Here is an 18,337-nt window from a genome sequence, read left to right on the forward strand (position 1 = left end):
ACTGAACCCAGCCAGAGTCAGCACCTTCAGGGGAGGAGGACCAGTAAGTGTAGAACTGAACCCAGCCAGAGTCAGCACCTTCAGGGGAGGAGAGGGAGGAGGACCAGTAAGTGTAGAACTGAACCCAGCCAGAGTCAGCACCTTCAGGGGAGGAGAGGGAGGGGAACCAGTGAGTGTAGAACTCAACCCAACTAGAGTCAGCATCTTCAGGGGAGAAGAAGGTGGGGGGGGGCACCAGTGAATGTAGAACTGAACCCAGCCAGAGTCAGCACCTTCAGGGGAGGAGAGGGAGGGGAACCAGTGAGTGTAGAACTCAACCCAACCAGAGTCAGCATCTTCAGGGGAGGAGAGGGGAACTAGTGAGTGTAGAACCGAAATAAAAATGCAGTAAATCACAGCAGGTGAGGCAGCATCTGTGGAGAGGAAGCAGGGTCGATGACCATTCGTCAGAACTGGAGAGTGTTCGAAAATAACAGATTTTTAACAAGCACTGAAAGGGGAAGGTCTGTGATAGGTTGGAAGACAGGAGAGATTAGAGAGACAAAAGAGATGATCGCCCAAATTCAAATGGTAATTCCAGGAGTTAGAAAAACATTAGTCAAGATAGGGTGTGAATGATGGGATAATGACTAATTGCTTTAAGAGAGAGAAAAAGAAGAAACAGGCTCTTGGGTGGGGGGGGAATCCAAAATTGGCAGCAGTTATGCTCCGAAATTTTTTAACTCAATGTTGAGTACAGGAGGCTGTAAAGTGCCTAAACAAAAGATGAGGTGCTGTTCCTCAAGCTTGCGTTCAGCTTCGTTGGAACAGTGTAGGAGACCAGAGAGACAGAGGTTAGAGTGGGAGTGCAGTGGAGAATTAAAACTATCTCTCCACAAATGCTGCCTGCCCTGCTGAGCTTTCCAGCATTTTCTGTTTTTATTCCAGATCCAAAATTGGGAGCAGAGGACAACCTGTCTTCAGATGTGCGATGTGTTTGAATTTCAAGATGGGTGGACAGAGAGTGCATGGGATGGGGATTTACAGCTTTGGGGGAACAAGGGAGGAAATAATGTTCCATTCTGTTCTGTATTTCTGTCCCGTACTTGCAGTAATGATTTTTGTAAACTCCTTTTCCAGGGTGTTAAAAGGGGAGGGTTTGCAGATGAGAAACTCAAACCAAACATCAAGATCTGACGGAATCACTCGATTCATCAAGACTTGAATATCATCGGCCTTTCAATATGGAAGGAGAAATGTTTGTCTATTCTGTCTGTGGGAACAGATTTCAAACATCAGTGTGACTGGAAAAGCACCGAGACACACATACCTGAGTGAGAGTGTTCCAGTGCACGGACTGTGGAAAGAGATTTAACCAGTTGCACAGCCTGAAAAAACATTGCACCATTCACAGCGGGGAGAAACTGTACACGTGTTGTGTGTGTGGACGAGGCTTCAACTGATCATCCAACCTGGAGAGACACAACGACACCCGCACCATGGAGAAACTGTGGGAATGTGGGGACTGTGGGAAGAGATTTAATTACCAATCTGATCTGGAAATTCATCGGCGCAGTCACGGTGGGGAGAAGTCATTCACCTGCTCTGAGTGTGGAAGGGGATTCACTTTGAAATGCAATCTGCTGACACACCAGCGAGTTCACACTGGGGAGAGGCCATTTACCTGTTCCACGTGTGGGAAGGGATTCAGTCAGTCATCCCACCTGCTGACACATCAGCGAGTTCACACTGGGAAGAGGCCGTTCACCTGCTCTGAGTGTGGGAAGGGATTCACTCGGTCATCCAGCCTGCTGATACACCAGCGAGTTCACACTGGGGAGAGGCCGTTCACCTGCTCTGAGTGTGGGAAGGGATTCGCTGTGTCATCCCGCCTGCTGACACATCAGCGAGTTCACACTGGGGAGAAACCATTCACCTGCTCAGTGTGTGGGAAGGGATTCACTACCTCATCCATCCTGCTGATGCACCAGCGACTTCACACTGGGGAGAGACCGTTCACCTGCTCCATGTGTGGGAAGGGATTCCTTCGGTCATTCCACCTGCTGAAACACCAACGAGTTCACACCGGGGAGAGGCCATTCACCTGTTCCATGTGTGGGAAGGGATTCAGTCAGTCATCCCACCTGCTGACACATCAGCGAGTTCACACTGGGGAGAGGCCGTTCACCTGCTCTGAGTGTGGGAAGGGATTCACTCGGTCATCCAGCCTGCTGATACACCAGCGAGTTCACACTGGAGAGAAACCGTTCACCTGCTCTGAGTGTGGGAAGGGATTCGCTCTGTCATCCCGCCTGCTGGTACACCAGCGAGTTCACACTGGGGAGAAACCGTTCACCTGCTCCGTGTGTGGGAAGGGATTCACTACCTCATCCATCCTGCTGATGCACCAGCGACTTCACACTGGGGAGAAGCCGTTCATCTGCTCCAAGTCTGGGAAGGCATTCCTTCGGTCATTCCACCTGCTGAAACAGCAGCGAGTTCACACTGGGCAAAGGCCGTTCACCTGCTCCGTGTGTGGGAAGGGATTCACTCAGATATCCAACCTGCAGAGACATCAGCGAGTTCACAAGTGCCTGCAGGGTTTGGATTCTGCTGTTATCCCAGACTGATTCGTTCTGACAGCTGAGGTTTCTTTCTGCTGATATTGATTACCCCTATAAAGGGACTGTTTAATATTCTGGATATTGGACCAATTAGTCAATGGAAAAAGGGTCAGATAAAAATAATGCTGATTGTGTTTGCATCCATACTTCACTGTTTAAAGGGCTTCATTTACTGAAAGCTGCAACAAATGGAGCTAAACTTTGTTGAACCATTGATAAAATTAATTGAATCTGCAGGTTGGTTTTTGATTTCTCTGGGATGGAGCCGGACATGATTGCCTTGAAATACCGCCGCTGTCCAGTAGATGATACTGTTCCTCCAATTTGTGACTGAGAGGAGTGTGACTGCCCCCGAGAGCAGGAGGAATGAGGGCAGCTCAGGGTCAGATACTGAACATGCTGCACCCAACAGGGACATCACACACTGCCCTCTCCCTGGGGCAGCTCAGGGTCAGACACTGAATATACTGCACCCAACAGTGACATCACACACTGCCCTCTCTCTGGGGCAGCTCAGAGTCAGAACTTTGGGGTGGGAAGGGGAGGATCCAGTTGTGGACAATGTAGAAACTAACGACATATGTAGAGCTAGGAATGAGGTTCTGCTGAAAGAGTTTTGAGAGGTTTGGGTCCAAATGATAAAGCTGAACCTCAAAGATAATAATCTCTGGATTGTTACATGAGCCATACACCAATTGGTGTAGGGATAAGCAGATTGGAATGTTAAATGTGGTGTGGGAGGCAGGGGTTTTGCTTCATGGGGTACAAGGAAGCTGTTCTGCTGGGATGGGCTCCACTTGAATTGGGCAGAAACCAGTGTTGTGGCGAATGGAATAACTAGGGCAGTTAACATGGCTTTAAAACAATGAAGGTGGGTGGGGGGAAGAGGGCACGGAGGAGGAGGATACATGAAAGTATACAGCACGGTTTAGATATGAGTAAAATTAATGAGATAGGTCAGGGCTCTAGAATAGAGCAGAGTTTTGGGTAAAAGTAAGCAGAGTGTTGAAGGAAGAGACAGAGTAACAAAGGTAATAGGTTATTACTGACTCAGGTGACCAGGGAAAAATAGAAAAAGTCAAAGCTAAAGGCATTATATCTGAATACACAAAGTATTCATAACAAAATAGATTAATTAATAGCGCAGATAGAAATTAATAGATTTGATCTAACAGCAATTGCAGAGACATAGTAGCAAAGTGACTATGGTTGGGAACCAAATATTCCAGGATACGTAACTTTTAGAAGAGAGCAAAATGGAAAAGGAGGAGGAGTAGCCCTTATAATAAAGAATGGGATAAAGACAGAGGGAAAGGACCTTGGCTCATAAAATCAAGTAGAAGAATCAGTTTGGGTGGAGCTACAAAACAGCAAAGAGTAGGAAACATTGATGGCCACCAAATTGTAGTGGCACTGTATAAATCAGGAAATTGGTGGTGCATAAAACAAAGGTAATACAATAATCATGGGGGACTTTAACCTGCATATAGACTGGGCAAACCAAATTTACAGTAATAGCATGGAGGATGAATTCATGGAAGATATACAAGAAATTTTTCCAGATCAGCATGTTGAGGAACCAACTAGAGAACCGGCTATTTTAGATCTAGTATTGTGCAATAAGAAACGGTTAATTTATAACCTTGTAGTAAAGGGACCCATAGGGAAGAGTGACCATATTATGATAGAATTTTACATTAAGTTTGAAAGTGATTTATTTAAATCCAAAACTAGGGTCTTAAATCTAAACAAAGGAAACTATGTGGGTATAAGGGGAATCTGGCTAAGGTAGATTGGGGAACTACATTAAAAGCTATAGCGGTAGTAAAGCAATAGCTAGCATTAATACATAATTTACAACCAAATTATATTCCTTTAATGCACAAAAACCCCACAGGAAAAGTGATCCAACCGTGTCTAACAAGAAAAGTTAAAGTTAGTGTTAGATGAAAGGTATAATGTTGCCAAAAAGAGAAGTAAGCTTGAGGATTGAAGATTTTAGAATTCAGCAAAGGAGGACCAAGAAATTGATAAACAAGGGTGTTGTGGGAAAAACATCACTCAAGTCACTTATCATCCACAATACGAGAGTTATTTAATGCAAGTATGCAGAGGAGAGCGTTCGGCGTCCCGAAGTCTCTCAACTTTACAGTGGTTGTGGCAATGTATTTATACATAATCAAGTGGAAGTGAAACTCAGTCGTTGAAAAGGATGCTGACAGTTGCTCAATTGTTAATCAAGTAAGTTTTAGCAGATGTATGCTGTTACCTCAACTGTCTTGGGTTTGCCCATTGCCTCGAATAAAGTTTCATCTTTACCCATTGTCTCTGTAACAAGGTTTCATCTTTAACCATTGTCTCTGTAACAAGGTTTAATCTTTACCCATTGTCTCTGTAACAAGGTTTCATCTTTACCCATTGTCTGTGTAACAAGGTTTCATCTTTAACCATTGTCTCTGTAACAAGGTTTAATCTTTACCCATTGTCTCTGTAACAAGGTTTCATCTTTACCCATTGCCTCTGTAACAAGGTTTAATCTTTACCCATTGTCTCTGTAACAAGGTTTCATCTTTACCCATTGTCTCTGTAACAAGGTTTCATCTTTACCCATTGTCTCTGTAACAAGGTTCCATCTTTACCCATTGCCTCTATAACAAGGTTTCATCTTTACCCATTATCTCTGTAACAAGGTTTCATCTTTACCCATTGTCTCTATAACAAGGTTCCATCTTTACCCATTGTCTCTATAACAAGGTTCCATCTTTACCCATTGTCTCTGTAACAAGGTTCCATCTTTACCCATTATCTCTGTAACAAGGTTTCATCTTTACCCATTGCCTCTGTAACAAGGTTTCATCTTTACCCATTATCTCTGTAACAAGGTTCCATCTTTACCCATTGTCTTTATAACAAGGTTTCATCTTTACCCATTGCCTCTGTAACAAGGTTTCATCTTTACCCATTGCCTCTGTAACAAGATATCATGAAACGTCTTTATACCAACTGTTACTTATTAACTGCTGACCTGATGCTTGTGTCATTTGGCCAAGCTTCCCATCATGCCTTGTAATTATGGTGGCAGTCTAATATATGGCTTCCAATGTAGCTACAGTGTTTTAAAACAACATTCCCATTAACCATGTGCTTCCCACATCAATCCCTCCGTGACCCTGCTCAGGAATCCTTTCCATGCCCAACAGCCACACCCAGATGTTCTACCTATGGTTTCATATCCAGGGATCCTCTGGACAGCCACAAGTGTTGCATCCTGACTATTGAACCTCTTGCGGCATCACCAGTGTCCTACTGACCTGGCTATGTTTGGGTTTAAACTACCATTATGTATACCCTATCTCTAGCTGCATAATGCCTTTCCTTTCTTGGATTGCTCGAAATACTTTTGATACAGGCCTGGTTTGAGAGGTGTGCTTTTCCCTCCTTCCCTTACTCAGTTTATTGCTTTAGCCAATATTTTGGCTTTCCTTCACTGGGCTCATCCACAGATGTCATGAAGGAGATATACAGCAATCGACAATTGAATCATCACTAACACATGAAATGTTACGTGGATCTACAGATGGATCTGAATGTTCAGCCCCCAGTCCCATAAGTCATCCCACCAAGTGGTGACCTTGTTCTGTTGCTGGAGTGCGTACTACCTCCTCTGGGACTTGGCAATCTTTTTCCGTAGCTCCACCATGAGTTCTGGCATCGTACCCAAATTTGCTGATGTAGTTTGGTTGTTCTTTCTTCATGCCTTCAGACACCTGGAATGAAGTGGACTCTCGTCTGTGTATATTGATCAGTTCTTCTTATCCAATCCTCACCGGTACCTCTGGGGTGAAACAGAACACCGGGCTGGGGATCTCACAGATCTGGTCTGTGTACTCAAAAGTTTTCTGGTTAGTAGTTACACTGTACTCTCCTTTGTTGACATAAGTAACCCACGTTGCTGTTAAACCGGCTCTAATGGCCTCTATAATACAGTTGATCCCATTCTTTAATATTTTAAATCCACAGGCTGTAATTGGGTCAAAACTCATTTTCTGAGGGCAAGTTGTTGTTCCCTGATGGGTGGCACAACCTTGCAACTTGGTTCCCACTAAACTATGTCCATATGTTACTGCATAAGGTAATGTCTCATGGTACGTTATGTATGTATTTCCCTAAATTATTCCGATGTTTTGGACTCAATATACCTCTCGAGGCTCTGTTCCAGTACAATCATTGGTATTGCAAGTACCAGTCCCAGCAGACTGCCACCGTTCACTTTACATTCAGTTTGGGTGGGGTATACCCACACCATTCCCTTGAGTTGACATCCTGGGATAGTTTCCCTTTGATGGGATAGATTAGCCAATTGCTCATTGCTAATCCATAAGGGCACCTCACCTTTCATTATCTGGGCAAAAATTTTCCTGGTTTGTGCATTACACAATTTCCAAATGTGCTATAAGCATCATTCCTTGCAGTATCCTCAGAGGCCTTCTGGTCTTCCTTAATAATTTTATTCATGGTTTGGGCATGTGCCTCGAGAACAGTAGCCATGTCCTGAAGCTGACCGGTAAGGACCTGATCCTCAGTCAATTGGGAGTCCTGGTTCTGATTCTTCTCCCATAGAATTTCTTTAATTCTGGAGCCCAGAATATTTCTGTCCTGGGTTGCGAAATCAATCGTATTAGCTATTGAGGTTCCAGTGTTAAATATGGCCACCACATTATTAAGCATATCTCTCCTGTTCGCCGTTTGTAGTGTTGGCCTGGGGCACGGCCGTTCCCTTTAACCCCTTGTTCCAGAACTTGTCTGCTTAGTTTTTGAGACTGCTTTTGGGTTTTATTTGAGCACCACTGGGGAAGTCCTATGCTTGTCAAGTCTAGTATCATGGGTGCCAAATCATGGTGTACGTTATCATACATTACATTTCCTGTTGGGACCAAAACCAATCCATTTTTCGGTTCCAAAGTTTGCTTTAGGCATCTTCCCTGGAATACCAGGAGGAGGATCCCAAGTTCTTCCAGGATGATGTTCAGTCGTCGTATCCTTTATCTGCAACAAAATAATTATGGCATTGGCTGGTGGCCCTCCTTTTGTCTGAAACAGATTTTCATTCCATTTCAAATGGTTTTAACTGTGACCAGTGTATCCAGCAACGCCCTTCTCTCATGTCTAAGCATACACACATTTCACGAGTGATGAGAACCTGAAATGGATCCTTCCAATGGTGTAACCTCCACCTCACAACTCTCCTCTTCTTGTACTACTGACTCACACTTAAGCCCTGTCCCTTAAGTCAAAACTCCAGTTGTAGGGTTCACCCCAAGGTCTTGAATAATTTAAACGGATTTATCTTTGGGAGTAAGCACTGCTTCCCAGGCTGCCCTCAACTTTCCTGTGTTCAATAGTTCTACTAAAGTATGCTGGGTGTGTAATATGGTCTGTCCGACCTTCAAAACTGGCTCACTGACACGAACTGCCCAGGTGGCACAATCTAAGGCCGCTACACATCAAGGTAGTCCAGCCACTACCGGTGATTGGTGGGTGGAGTAATAGGCTACTGGTCACTTCCTATTTCCATGTTCTTGTACCAGTATAGCATTGTAAAAATCTCATTCATTATCACAGTAGAGGTTGAACGATTTATTCGTATCGCGCAACCCCAAAGCTGGGGCACTGGTCAGGGCTTGCTTCACTTGCATATATACCAAGTCCTGTTCTGGTCCCCAGGTGGCTGGTTGTAATGGGGCTTCCCTCCTTTTATGAGATCCTGAATGGGGGCCACTAAGGATGTGAACCTTGGGATAGAAATCCGGCAATAGTTAAAAAGTTCTGAAACTTGCCTGACTCCCCTTACATTAATTGGCATGAACATTTCTTTGCTGTCCGTTGGTCAACAGACATAGCCCTATGCCGCTGTTGGATGGTATGTCCCAAGTATTGCATGGAAGTCTGACCTATCTGTGTCTTTTTGAGGCTTACTTGCAGTCCTGATTTACGTTTCATGTTCCCCGTGGTAATTGGCCAGATAGCCTATCTCTGCCTTGCGTCTATATGGAACCCAGCTCTTCTAATACATCCATCCCTAAAATAATTTCTTCATTATTGGGGCACTTGGTTCTGATCTTCCTTTTAGTACTGCGGTGCCTTTTTCACATTTTACTGAATTTAATTTTTCATTAAGTACTTCGTTTCCTTTTTCTAATTATTTTCTTATTTATTTTTCCTCATTTTCTTTTCTCGTTCTTTGACATTCGTCCCCATCTTTACTCATTGTCCCTGTAACAAGTTTCATCTTTACCCATTGTCTGTGGAGCAAGGTATCATCTTTACCTATTGTCCCTCTAACAAGGTTTCATCTTTACCCATTGTCTGTGTAGCAAGGTTTCATCTTTACCCATTGACTGTGTAACAAGGTTTCATCTTTACCCATTGTCCCTGTAACAAGATTTCATCTTTGCCCGTTGTTCCTCGTGCAAGGTTTCATCTTTACCCATTGTCTGTATAACAAGAATCATCTTTACCCATTGTCTGTATAACAAGAATCATCTTTACCCATTGTCTGTATAACAAGAATCATCTTTACCCATTGTCTATGCAACAAGAATCATCTTTACCCATTGCCTGTGTAACAAGTTTTCATCTTTACCCATTGTCTCCGCAACAAGTTTTCATCTTTACCCATTGTCAGTGCAACAAGATTTCATCTTTACCCATTGTCTGTGTAACAAGAATCATCTTTACCCATTGTCTATGCAACAAGAATCATCTTTACCCATTGCCTGTGTAACAAGAATCATCTTTACCCATTGTCTGTGTAGCAAAGTTTCATCTTGACCCATTGTCCCTGTAACAAGATTTCATCTTTGCCCGTTGTTCCTCGAACAAGGTTTCATCTTTACCCATTGTCTGTGTAACAAGAATCATCTTTACCCATTGTCTATACAACAATAATCATCCTTACCCATTGTCTATATAACAAGAATCATCTTTACCCATTGTCTATATAACAAGAATCATCTTTACCCATTGTCTGTGTAGCAAAGTTTCATCTTTACCCATTGTCCCTGTAACAAGATTTCATCTTTGCCCGTTGTTCCTCGAACAAGGTTTCATCTTTACCCATTGTCTATACAGCAAGAATCATCTTTACCCATTGTCTATACAACAAGAATCATCTTTACCCATTGTCTGTATAACAAGAATCATCTTTACCCATTGTCTATACAACAAGAATCATCTTTACCCATTGTCTATACAACAAGAATCATCCTTACCCATTGTCTATATAACAAGAATCATCTTTACCCATTGTCGATATAACAAGAAGCATCTTTACCCATTGTCTATATAACAAGAATCATCTTCACCCATTGTCAATATAACAAGAATCATCTTTACCCATTGTCTGTGTAACAAGAATCATCTTTACCCATTGTCTATATAACAAGAATCATCTTTACCCATTGTCTGTATAACAAGAATCATCTTTACCCATTGTCTATATAACAAGAATCATCTTCACCCATTGTCTGTATAACAAGAATCATCTTTACCCATTGTCTGTATAACAAGAATCATCTTTACCCATTGTCTGTATAACAAGAATTATCTTCACCCATTGTCTATATAACAAGAATCATCTTTACCCATTGTCTGTATAACAAGATTCATCTTTACCCATTGTCTATACAACAAGAATCATCCTTACCCATTGTCTATATAACAAGAATCATCTTTACCCATTGTCTGTATAACAAGAATCATCTTTACCCATTGTCTATATAACAAGAATCATCTTTACCCATTGTCAGTGCAACAAGCTTTCATCTTTACCAATTGTCTGTGCAGCAAGGTTTCATCTTTACCCATTGTCTGTATAACAAGAATCATCTTTACCCATTGTCTATATAACAAGAATCATCTTTACCCATTGTCTGTATAACAAGGATTCATCTTTACCCATTGTCTGTATAACAAGGATTCATCTTTACCCATTGTCTATATAACAAGAATCATCTTTACCCATTGTCTATATAACAAGAATCATCTTTACCCATTGTCTGTGTAACAAGAATCATCTTTACCCATTGTCTGTATAACAAGAATCATCTTTACCCATTGTCTGTGTAACAAGAATCATCTTTACCCATTGTCTGTGTAACAAGAATCATCTTTACCCATTGTCTGTGTGACAAGAATCATCTTTACCCATTGTCTGTATAACAAGAATCATCTTTACCCATTGTCTGTGTAACAAGAATCATCTTTACCCATTGTCTGTGTAACAAGAATCATCTTTACCCATTGTCTATAAATAACAAGAATCATCTTTACCCATTGTCTATATAACAAGAATCATCTTTACCCATTGTCTGTATAACAAGAATCATCTTTACCCATTGTCTGTATAACAAGGATTCATCTTTACCCATTCTCTGTGTAACACGGTTTCATCTTTACCCATTGTCTGTGTAACAACGTTTCATTTTACCCATTGTCTCTGTAACAAGCATTCATCTTTACCCATTGCCTCTGTGACAAGGTTTCATCTTTACCCATTGTTTCTGTAACAAGGTATTATGAAATATCTTTATACCAACTGTTACTTATTAACTGCTGACCTAATGCTTTTGACATTTGTCTAAGCTTCCCATCATGCTTTGTAATTATGGGGGCAGTCTAATATGTGACTTCCAACATAGCTACAGTGTTTTAAAACAACATTCCCATTAACTATCTGCTTCCCACATCAATCCCTCCCGTGTCCCTGGTCACCAATCCTTTCTGTGCCCAACAGCCACACCCAGATGTTCTACCTATGGATTCATATCCAGGGATCCTCTGGACAGCCACGAGTGTTGCATCCTGACTATTGAACCTCTTGCGGCATCCCAGTGTCCTAATGACCTGGCTATGTCTGGGTTTAAACTACCATTACGTATTCCCTATCTCTAGCTGCATAATGCCCCACCCTTTTTGGATTGCTATAAGTAGTTTGATATGGGCCTGGTTTGAGAGATGTGCTTTTCCCTCCTTCCCTTCCTCAGGTTATTGTTTTCGCCAATATTTTTGCTTTCCTTCACCGGGCCCATCCACAGATGTCATGAACGAGATATACAGCAATCAACAATTGAATAACCACTAACACATGCAATGTTATGTGTATCCACAGATGGATCTGAATGTTCAGCCCCAAGTACCATAAGTCATCCCACCAAGTGGTGACCTTGTTCTGTTGCTGGAGTGTGTACTACCTCTTCTGGGACTCGGCAGTCTTTTTCTGTAGCTCCACCATGTGTTCTGGCATCGTACCCAAATTTGTTGATGTAGTTTGCTAGTTCTTTCTTGCTGCCTTCAGACACCTGGATTGAAGTGGACTCTCATCTGTGTATATTGATCAGTTCTTCTCATCCAATCCTCACCGGTACTTCTGGGGTGAAACAGAACAGCGGGCTGGGGATCTCACAGATCTGGCATCTGTACTCAAAAGTTTTCTGGTTAGTAGTTACACTGTACTCTCCTTTGTTGACATAAGCAATCCGCGTTGCTGTTAAACCGGCTCTAATGGCCTCTATAGTACAGTTGATCCCATTCTTTAATATTTTAAATCCACAGGCCGCAATTAGGTCAAAACTCATTTTCTGAGAGCAAATTGTTGGATGGCACAACCTTGCAACTTGGTTCCCACTAAACAATGTCTATATGTTACTGCATAGGGCAATGTCTCATGGTACGTTATGTATGTATTTCACTTCATGATTCTGATGTTTTGGACTCGATATACCTCTCGAGGCTCTGTTCCAGTACAATCACTGGTATTGCAAGTACCAGTCCCAGCAGACTGCCACCGTTCACTTTACATTCAGTTTGGGTAGGGTATACCCACACCATTCTCCTGATTTGGCATCCTGGGATAGTTTCCCTTTGACGGGATAGATTAGCCAATTGCTCATTGCTAATCCATAAGGGCACCTCACCTTCCATTATCTGCGCTAATTTTTTCCTGGTCTGTTCTATCACCTAATTTCCAAATGTGCTATAAACATCATTCCTTGCAGCATCGTCAGAGGCTGTATGGTCCTCCTTAAAAATGTTATTCATGGTTTGGCAGTAGCCATGACCTGAAGCTGACCAGTAAGGACCTGATCTTCAGTCAATTGGGAGTCCTGGTTCTGATGCTGCTCCCTTGGAATTTATTTAATTCTGGAGCCAAGGTCTCTAATTTTACAGGGTTACTAAATCAATCATATTAACTATTGAGGTTCCAGTGTTAAATATGGCCACCACATCATTAAGCGTAGCTCTCCTGTTCGCAATTTGTAGTCTTGGCCCGGGGCACGGCTGTTCCCTTTAACCTCTTGTTCTAGAACTTGTCTGCTTAGTTTTTGGGACAGCTTCTGGGTTTTATTAGAGTGCTACCGGGGAAGACCTATGCTGTCAAGTCTAGAACCACGGGTACCAAATCACGGTGTACGTTATCATACATTACATTCCCTGTCGGGACTAAAACAAACTCATTCTTTGGATCCAGTGTTTGCTTTGGACATCTTCCATGGAATACCAGGAGGAGGATCCCAAGTTCTTCCAGGATGATGTTCAGTCACCGTATCCTTTATCTGCAACAAAATAATTATGGCATCGACTGGTGGCCCTCCTATTGTCTGAAACAGATTTTGATTCCATTTCAAACGGTTTTACCTATGACCAGTGTTTCCAATGATGCCCTCCTCCCATGTCTATGCATACACGCGTATCACTAGTAATGAGAACCTGAAATGGATCCTTCCAATGGTGTAACCTCCATCTCACAACTCTCCTCTTCTACTACTGACTCACACTTATGCTCTGTCCCTTGAGTCAAAACTCATGTTGCAGGGTTCACCCCAAGGTCTTGAATAATTTGAACGCATTTATCTTTGGGAGTGAGCATTGCTTCCCAGGCTGCCCTCAACTTTTCTGTGTTCAATAGTTCCACTAAAGTATGATGGGTGTGTAATATGGTTTGTCCGACCCTCACGTCTGGCTCACTGATGCGAACTGCCCAGGCGGCACAATCTAAAGCCGTGACACATCAAGGTTATCTGGCCACTACTGGTGATTGGTGGGTGGAGTAATAGGCTACTGGTCATTTCCTATCTCCATGTTTTTGTACCAATATAGATTTGTAAAAATCTCATTCATTATCACAGTAAAGGTGGAACGATTTATTCATATAGGGGCAACCCCAAAGCTGCGGCACTGGCCAGGGCTTGCTTCACTTGCATATATACCAAGTCCTGTTCCAGTCCCCAGGTGACTGATTGTAATGGGGCTTCCCTCCTTTTATGAGATCCTGAATGGGGGCCACTAAGGATGTGAACCTTGGGATAGAATTCTGGCAATAGTTAAAATGTCCTGAAACTTGTCTGACTCTCCTTACATTAATTAGTCTGAGCATTTCTTTGATTGCTGTCCGTTGGTCAACAAACATAGCCTTATGCCGCAGTTGGATGGTATGTCCCAAGTATTGCATGGAAGTCTGACCTATCTGTGCCTTTTTGAGGCTTACTTTCAGTCCTGATTTATGTTTCATTTTCCCCGTGTATTGGCCAGAAAGCCTTCCTCTGCCTTGCATCTATAGGGAACCCAGCTCTTCTAATATATCCATCCCTAAAATAGTCTCTTCATTATTGGGTCACTTGGTTCTGATCTCCCTTTTAGTACTGTGGCACTTTTGACACTTACCTTTTTTACTTCATTTAATTTTTCATTTAGTTCTTCGTTTTCTTTTTCTAATTATTTTCTTCTTATTTCTTTTTCCTCGTTTTCTTTTCTCGTTCTTTCATGACTTTCTTCCCCATCTCTACACATTCTTGAATGCGCATGACAGAGTATTACAATTGCTTTATCTACCTTATTCCACCATTCCCTCTGGCACTTTGGACTTCTCTTTGGATACCATCCTCCTTTCTCTATCTTTACCTTAATCTTATCACACTTTCTCAACAGATACTCTGTTATCCGATCCTGAAGGTCCCCTGGTGCATCAGTCATTTTGATAACTGACCCCAGAACCAGTTACTCGCAAGTCTATGACGAGACTTGTCATCGACATTTTTAAGGCTGGTCATGTTACTTCCTTTGCTTAGGTTTCTGTGACTCTCATAACCCTTTAGCGCAGGCTGCCTTCTCGCATGTGGTCATCGAGGCTCCATATTGTTTGCAAATCCCTGTTAGCCTGGCAAAACCACTGAGGAGATCGACAGACCAAACTATGGGTAGTATATTAATTCTACTTGCTCGCTTTTCTGTTGGTCTCCCAGGGTTTCCATCTCCAGACTTTCAGTGGATCCTGCCAATTGTGCCAATTGTTATGATGAAACCATCACGCAAAGTCACATATAGCCTACGATATGAAAATTCGTTAATACAAGCATGCAGGGAAAGTGTTCAACATCCCAAAGTCAAGTTCTGAAGTCTCTCAACTTTACATTGGTTGTGGCAATGTATTTATACATAATTAAGCAGAAGTGAAACACGACCGTTGACAAGGATGCTGATAGTTGCTCAATTGTTAATCATCAAAGCTTTTACCTCAACTGTCTTATGTTTTCCCATTGCCTCTGTAACATGGTTTCACGCTTAACCATTTCCTCCGAAACAAGGTTTCATCTTTACCCATTGTTTCCATAACAAGGTTTCAATTTTATCCATTGCCTCTGTAACAAGGTTTCATCTTTACCCATTACCTCTGTAACAAGCTTTCATGAAACATTTTTACAGCAACTGTTACTTATTAACTGCTGACACGATGCTTCTGTCTGTTTTGGCCAAGCTTTCCATCATGCCTTGTAATTATGGTGGCAGTCTAATACATGGCTTCCAACATCGCTACAGTGCTTTAAAACAACCTTCCCATTAAACCTGTGCTTCCCACATCAGTGAAAGTGAAAGTAGAATATGAGAGTAAATTAACGAGAGACATAAAAACAAACTGCAAAAGCTTCAATAGGTATATAAAAAAGGAAAGATTAGCAAAAGTAAATATGGTTGAGACAGGAGGCAGGAGACATTATAATGGAGAATAAGGAAATGGCAGATAAATTAAACAAATACTTTGTGTCTGTCAACATGAAAGTTGACCCAAAAAACTTGGGGAAATAGCTAGCGAGAAAGAGAGACTTTAAAAATTTGGCATTGGTAAAAAAAACTGGTACTGGAGAAATTATTGGGACTGAAAGCCAAAAGATTCGCTGGACCTGTTGGCCTACATCCTAGGGTTTTGAAAAAGGCAGCTATAGAAATAGTGGATACATTGGCTGTCATTTTCCAAAATTCCATAGATTCAAGAATGGTTCCCATGGATTGGAAGGTAGCAAATGTAGCCTAGCTATTTAAGAAAGGAAGGAAAGAGAAAACAGAGAACTACAGACCAGTTAGCCTGACATCAGTAGTAGGGAAAATGCTCGATTACATTATTAACAACATGGTAACAGGCACTTAGAGAATAATAAAATTGGGCAAAGTCAACGCGGCTTTATGAAAGGGAAATCATGTTTGGCAAATCTGTTTTTTGAGGTTGTAACTAGCAGAATAGATAAGGGGAAACTAGTAGATGTGCTGAATTTGGATTTTCAGAAGGCATTCAATAAGGTGCCATACAAGGTTATTAAACAAAATGAGAGCTCATGGGATTGGGGGTAACATAGTAGCATGGATTGAGGATAGGTTAATGGACAGAAAACAGAGAGTAGGAATAAACAGTTAATTTTCAGGTTGGCAGGCTGTAACTGGTGCAGTACGACAAGGATTGTTCTTGGGCCTCAGCAAATAACAATATATATCAATGATTTGGGCGAGAGGACCAAATGTTATATATCCAAGTTTGCTGATGATACAAAGCTCGGTGGAATGCGAGTTGTGAGGAGGGTGCAAAGAGGCTTCAAGGGGTATATAGTGAATGAGTGGGAACATGGCAAATGGAATATAATGTGCAGAAATGTGAAATTATTCACTTTGCTAAGAAAAATAGAGAAGCACAGTACTTTTTAAATGGCGAGAAAATTGGTGTTGAGAGGAACCTGGGTGTCCTTATACAAGAATCACTGAAAGTTAACATGCAGGTACAACACGCAATTAAGAGAGCAAATTATATGTTGGTCTTCATTACATGATGATTTAAGTATGAGTAATGCATCTTACTGCAATTATATAGGGCCCTGGTGAGACCACATCTGGAGTATTTTGCACAGTTTTGATCTCCTTTCCTAAGGAAGAATGTACTTGCCATAGAGGGAGTGCAACGAAGATTCACCAGACTGTTTCCTGGGATGAGCGATTGTCCTGTGAGGAGCGATTGAGTAGTGTAGACCTACATTCTCTAGTGTTTTGAGGAATAAGACGGGATCTCATTGAAACCAGCAAAATTCTTACAGGGCTTGATAGGTTAAATGCAGAGGATGTTCCCCCAGGCTAGGGAGTCTAGAAGCAGGGGTCTTAGTCTCAGAACAAGGGCTCAGAAATTTAGGACTGAGATGAGGAGAAATTTCTTCACTCAGAGGGTTGTGAAGCTTTGGAATTCTCTACTCCAGAGGGCTGTGGATGTTCATTTGTTGAGTATATTCAAAGCAGGCATCGATATATTTTTGGATCTTAAAGGAATAAAGAGATATGGGGATAGTGCAGGAAAGTGGAATTGAGGTAGAGGATCAGCCATGATCATATTGAATGGTGGTGTAGGCTCGAATGGCCGAATGCCCTACTCCTGCACCTATTTTCTATGTTTCTTTGTTTCTATGAATGGGACCTTGAGGTCCGGTGTCGATTGATGAAAATTCGGCGCCAGGATCAATTGGTCACAGACCCTCTTCCCGAATTAATTGATCTCTGATCACTCTGAGCAAAGGCGAGCCACTCCCCGCCATGGCCAGTGATTCTGGCAGAGGAATGTTCACTTTTAGAGCCCGCAACAAATGGCTTTCACCCACTGGTGGACTTTCTGGGTTTACTTGGTTGCAGTCAAGCTGCAATAATCTGAATCTACGCAGCATCTCTAACACTATGCTGGGACGGCATTGTAATATCAGCCAAAGGTAGCACATGGGCCTCAGACACAGACTCAGAGAGCCTCCCAGTACCACATGCATTCATTGCCCACACCAACCCCACTGTAGTATCCGCCAAAGGCAGCACATAGGCCACAGACACAGATTGAGAGAGCTCTCAGTACCACATGGTTTCATTCCCTGCACCAGTCCCATTGTGGTCTCTCTCAGGGGTATTTCCTGCCCCTTTTGCAAGGTCTGGAATATTTTCCGTGATGTGGGTCGATAATATAAAGAACTACCGCTGATTTTATGAGATAATAAAGCAAGACGGATGGAGATTACCAATCCCAGCACAACATGTCCCCTCTGTACAGTGCGTGGAGACATGAGGCAGACACCGAGACTTCCTTCATATGGACCGTGGCAACAACTGATGTATCCGGGGAGACAATATGTGTAGAAAGGCCTCTGCTATCTCTTCCCTTTAAAAATGTGTGGCTGCAATCCATCCAAGCTATGTGTTTTATCCTCTCAGTTTGATTAGTTTATTTAATATATGCCGCCTTTTTTATTCATCCATGGAGTCTCATTTGTGTTTAGTTTTTTCTTTCCTTTTAGTGGAATATATTGTTTCTGCACTGTTAAACACCATTTTAAATGTTTTCATTGCTGTTCTACGTCGTTGTTTGCCAATATTGTTGCACAGTTTAT

The 18,337-nt window shown here is 42.2% G+C and overlaps 1 protein-coding gene across 3 annotated transcripts in view; it reads left to right on the plus strand.

Annotated features, from left to right (window-relative positions):
• The first annotated feature begins 1,152 nt into the window (after positions 1–1,152).
• Positions 1,153–18,337, plus strand: part of LOC139273617 (zinc finger protein 432-like) — a 137,149-nt gene continuing 119,964 nt past the window's right edge. For 2 of the 3 annotated variants that reach the window (XM_070890571.1, XM_070890572.1), the window contains exon 1: positions 1,153–2,410. In XM_070890571.1, the coding sequence (XP_070746672.1) occupies positions 1,479–2,410 (932 nt within the window). In that variant the 5' untranslated portion in view covers positions 1,153–1,478. Of the gene's footprint in view, positions 2,450–15,620; positions 15,629–18,337 lie in introns of all 3 variants that reach the window. The other variant, XM_070890570.1, reaches the window with a different exon arrangement.

This window comes from Pristiophorus japonicus, chromosome 9, assembly GCF_044704955.1.
Source record: "Pristiophorus japonicus isolate sPriJap1 chromosome 9, sPriJap1.hap1, whole genome shotgun sequence".
NCBI lineage: Eukaryota > Metazoa > Chordata > Chondrichthyes > Pristiophoridae > Pristiophorus > Pristiophorus japonicus.